Source organism: Hyposmocoma kahamanoa, unplaced genomic scaffold, assembly GCF_003589595.1.
Source record: "Hyposmocoma kahamanoa isolate Upper Pololo Valley unplaced genomic scaffold, ASM358959v1 76, whole genome shotgun sequence".
NCBI classification, from domain to species: Eukaryota; Metazoa; Arthropoda; class Insecta; order Lepidoptera; family Cosmopterigidae; genus Hyposmocoma; species Hyposmocoma kahamanoa.
The window spans coordinates 12,668,460-12,672,862 of NW_020653900.1; the positions used below are offsets into that span (position 1 = coordinate 12,668,460).

Here is a 4,403-nt window from a genome sequence, read left to right on the forward strand (position 1 = left end):
CTTATTACTATTTCTGACTTTGTTTCAATTTCAATAGCAAATGCATTTAAAAAATAAATAAAATAAACTCGGCTTTATTTTACTTGTGCTTGCAAAATAAATTAGAAACAATTATAGAAAATTACATAAATCCTTCATAAAAAACAACATAATTTAATTTATTAAATTCGTTGATGGTTCGAGTTTACTCTTGACAATGACAGCTTCACCAACCCGTGGTAACGTATAATGGAAAATTGACACTGGCGACGATCGCCATATTTTTTATATTATTCTTTTAAAACTGACACTGGTCCAAGCCTAGTGGCCGCCATTAAGAAATTAATAATAATTTATATTAATATATTAATGTAATAATACACCAGTACCAGTGTAGATATAGTATGAAAAATGGAATTTTTTTTTTTAATATTAAAAACAGCCACATGGTTTCCAACTATCGATTAGGTAGCACATCACTCGTTGAGTAGCGTCAGTTTAAGGTTAATGAGGTTAACAATTCACGGAGCGGTTCCCATCCGCGCCCGCCGGTGCTGCTAGACAGCGGTTTTATTTCAATAGTCACGACCTTGCAAGTTTGTGCGGGCACGTAGCTGCCGCGGTTGCGGGCACGTAGCTGCCGCGGTTGCGGGCACGAAACCGTTGCGATTGCGGAACAGACCGCGAAGTTAGTGGGAGTTAATTGCAAGTCGCGCCAAGCGCGCAGGTCATCGCGTCTTGCGCGGTTCTACTAGTAACCCTGCCGCGGCAACCGCGAACAACCGTCACCACTACAGGCGTAAAACGCGCTGTGAAATGTGCTACTAATTTTACATACTTAACTGTTACATTCTACAGATGCCGCGGTCCCGCGGCAGACGCGGGTGAACAACCGCTCTGTGAGTTCTTAGTGTAACGAAAATTGAGTTTCAGCGCCATCTAACGTGTAATAGTTAGCTATTATATATTAGTAGTATTTCTACTAAAACGCCACCTATTGGTGAATGGATGGACCAGGATGAAATATTGTAATATAACTCTTATTCAAGTGCCTGTAAGATTAATTTTGTTAAATTATAAAATTGTTTTACGTCGTTTTCACGTTTTAAGCCCTATCCAATCAAAATCTTTAAGTTATGGTAGTAGATAATAGAGTGTAAAGTTTGAATTGCACACAAGCTAAAAAGTGGCGACATCGGCACCCGATCTTACATAGCGTCCAAACAAAAACCAACCAAAGTAGATACCCTTCGTATAATAAAGCCACATGACGTCATCATATGTTAAAATTGTCAAAAGCAGTTTTTATCACATGAAAAAAAAATGCGCTACATGAAACAATTATTAATGCAAAGATCGAACACTTAGAAAAAATTCTACGATCCGTTTGAATTGGAACCAACGTTTTCTAGCAAACCGTGCCAGACGCTATGCCAACTAAGCCACCGAACGAACCAGCGCATCTTACGAATTTTTCTATATGCTTGTTGCAGATCTTCATTTTTGGTTTTAAACGAGTTTTTGATGTTTCACAATATCCTGACATTCAATAGACTTAATTATATAATAACGCACACACTCAACATAACCCCGCACTAGAAAACCCTGTGTTGCGGGTGCCATGGGACACACATATAGACAACTACAAATTATACCCAAACTCACGAGAGAAATAAATGTAGGCCATATAAATATTTCTCCCGGCCCGGGAATCGAACCTGGGACCTCTTGCGTGGCAATCCAACATGGTAACCATTCGGCCACGGAGGCAGTTGAATATGTGACATTTGACACAACCCTCCTATTTAAGCGTATAAAAGCTATCGGTTAAAGAAGTTATGAAGCATGCTTGCTTGCCTATTTCATTACTTATTACTAATATTTTATTTTTATTTCTTTTTTTTGTTATTCTAAACATATTCTATTCTATTCCATTTTCTTTTTCTTTTAATTTAGCTTTGTCTTTTTTCAAGTTTCCTACTGCGTATTTTTGTGTTGTGGCGTTTTGTAATAAATGGTTTCTATTCTATATTTAGTTAATGCATTCAAAATTTCTCTGTATCAGGTTTCTGTGGAACGTCTTCTACTGGTTTGAGTTCGTGAATTTGTTCGTGGTTACATGGTTGGAGCTAATTAACATGGGGCAGACGGCATCAGGTGGCTCCTTCCAGGATGCTGTGGAAATCTTTCGCATGATGCCTTGCGTTGGGTACCTTCTGCTTGGTAAGTCGCCAAAATTTCTTGCTATACTGGGGTCGTGATTAAACATTGTAGTGAATCATTCTGAAGCGGATATGCCCCAGCAGACTTAATTACGTTTGAGGCAACGATATCTATATACTAGCGTACTAGATGCGACGTTTCATACACACGCTGTGTTTCGCTGATGTGCGGTGAAGACGCTACACATCATTTAGTTGGTTGTCAAACATTCAAGATGGCGGGCGCAGATGCGGTCCTCTTTGAAAATTAATTTACATCGGTGTGTTGCTCACGTTTCGCTATTTGACTAATTGTGTGAATATAAATTTAAAGTTTTATTTACTAATTTTAGTAATGTTGTGGTATTTGATTAATTTGCACATTATAATTTTTGGTAATCGTGAATCTATACAAAATTTCACACTGTCCATTTCATTTTACAACCATGTAATCACGCGTGTTAAAACAAGACAAAACATAAATCATAAATTAATAAGCAACAGAGCGTTTTAACTGCACAATAACAGAGTAAGTAGGTATAATATGATTGTAACAGTTACTAAGGTTACTTATTAATTTAAAAAATATTAAAAAAGACTAGGCTCAACGATACCTATACTTGACTAGGCTGCATGGTCTAAGGCTCAACTCAAAGCGCAGAGTCGTTTACCTTTACGCAAGAGAAAGTACAAGATATTTCAACAACTCGACATTTTTTTCCTTATAATTAATTTGTTTTTTCTTTAAATAACTACCATCGAGTGTTTAACTCAATATTAGACAAAAATTCAACAGTATAACAAAACATTATAACTAGTGATAATATTTTGTTCGGAACATGTAGTTGCTGTGAATGTTCTTGTCTATAGGTTGAAGTTCAATTCAAGGCATATTTTATAAATATATTTGGGTAGGCCACATTGGAAATTAAAGTTTTAGAATACATCCCATGGTCATAGAAGACGTATGAGTAAACTGGAAAATCTGGGAATAAGAGGAACACATTTCAAGCTTTTTCAAAATTATCTAACGGACAGAGTTCAAGTAGTAAAACTGGGCAACGTGTTGAGTGACGAACAACCTGTCACTTATGGTATCCCTCAGGGTAGTGTGCTGGGTCCGACGCTCTTCCTGTCGTTTATCAACGAACTCTGTCATATGGTCCTTACTAACGGCAAAATCATAGCATTTGCAGACGACACTGCACTGACTTTCACAGGAGATACTTGGGATGAGGCTTTCAAGTATGCTCAACTAGACGTTCACAAGGTTATGGGCTGGCTTAATTACAACTCTCTCAGCCTTAATACTAACAAGACTAAATATATAGCTTTTAGCATACGCAACATAAATCGTCCATCCCCCAGTGTCAATATAACTCCTCATTCCTGTCTCGATCCTTATTCTCAGAGTTGCTCTTGTTCCATCTTGGAAGAAGTACCAGAGATGAAGTATCTTGGTGTAACCATCGATAAACACCTAAGCTTTTAACTTTTAACTCGCACATAACCAAACTCGCTGCAAGAGTGAGAAAAGTATTTTTTTTTTTAAACTACGATGTATTGCAATTCCCAAAATTCTAAAACTTGTTTATAGGGCTCTTATATCTTACAGTATCAATATCTGGGGAGGCGCATCAAAACAGAATCTCCTAATTTTGGAAAGAGCTCAAAGAGCCGTTTTAAAAGTGGCTACTTTTCGCCCATTCCTGTTCCCCACATCGGAATTATATAAATTTTGTGATGTTCTCACTGTCCGCCAAATTTACATCTTGCATAATCTCCTTCGGCAGCATTCTTACATGACCTACGACCCATACTACAAAACGAATCGAAGGAAAGATGTAGTCATTAGACGCGGCCCTATTAAAGCTTCCTTTGGAAAGCGTTTCGCTCACTTTTTGGGCCCATATACGTATAACAAAGTAAATAATTTACTAGAAATATATCCACTAACGAAATACCAATGCAAGGAACAGATAGTAATTTGGCTTAAACATTTTATTATGATGTAACTGAAAGTCTTCTCACTATACCTTCGTAATATTAATCAATAAATATTAATTATCAAAAATAAATATTAGTTAATATGTTGTTGATAACAATTATAATTCAAACTTTCACACACACTAACATAACATACACATTCACACACACACACACACACACACACACACACACACACACACACACACACACACACACACACACACACACACACAC

General features: G+C 37.0%; 1 protein-coding gene across 1 annotated transcript in view; it reads left to right on the top strand.

The window, feature by feature from the left end:
* LOC113232469 (odorant receptor 85c-like) overlaps window positions 1-4,403 on the top strand; it is a 28,334-nt gene that overhangs the window by 4,059 nt on the left and 19,872 nt on the right. Inside the window, exon 4 of the mRNA XM_026467211.1 lies at window positions 2,045-2,202. Coding sequence (XP_026322996.1) covers window positions 2,045-2,202 — 158 coding nt within the window. The remainder of the gene's footprint in view (window positions 1-2,044; window positions 2,203-4,403) is intronic.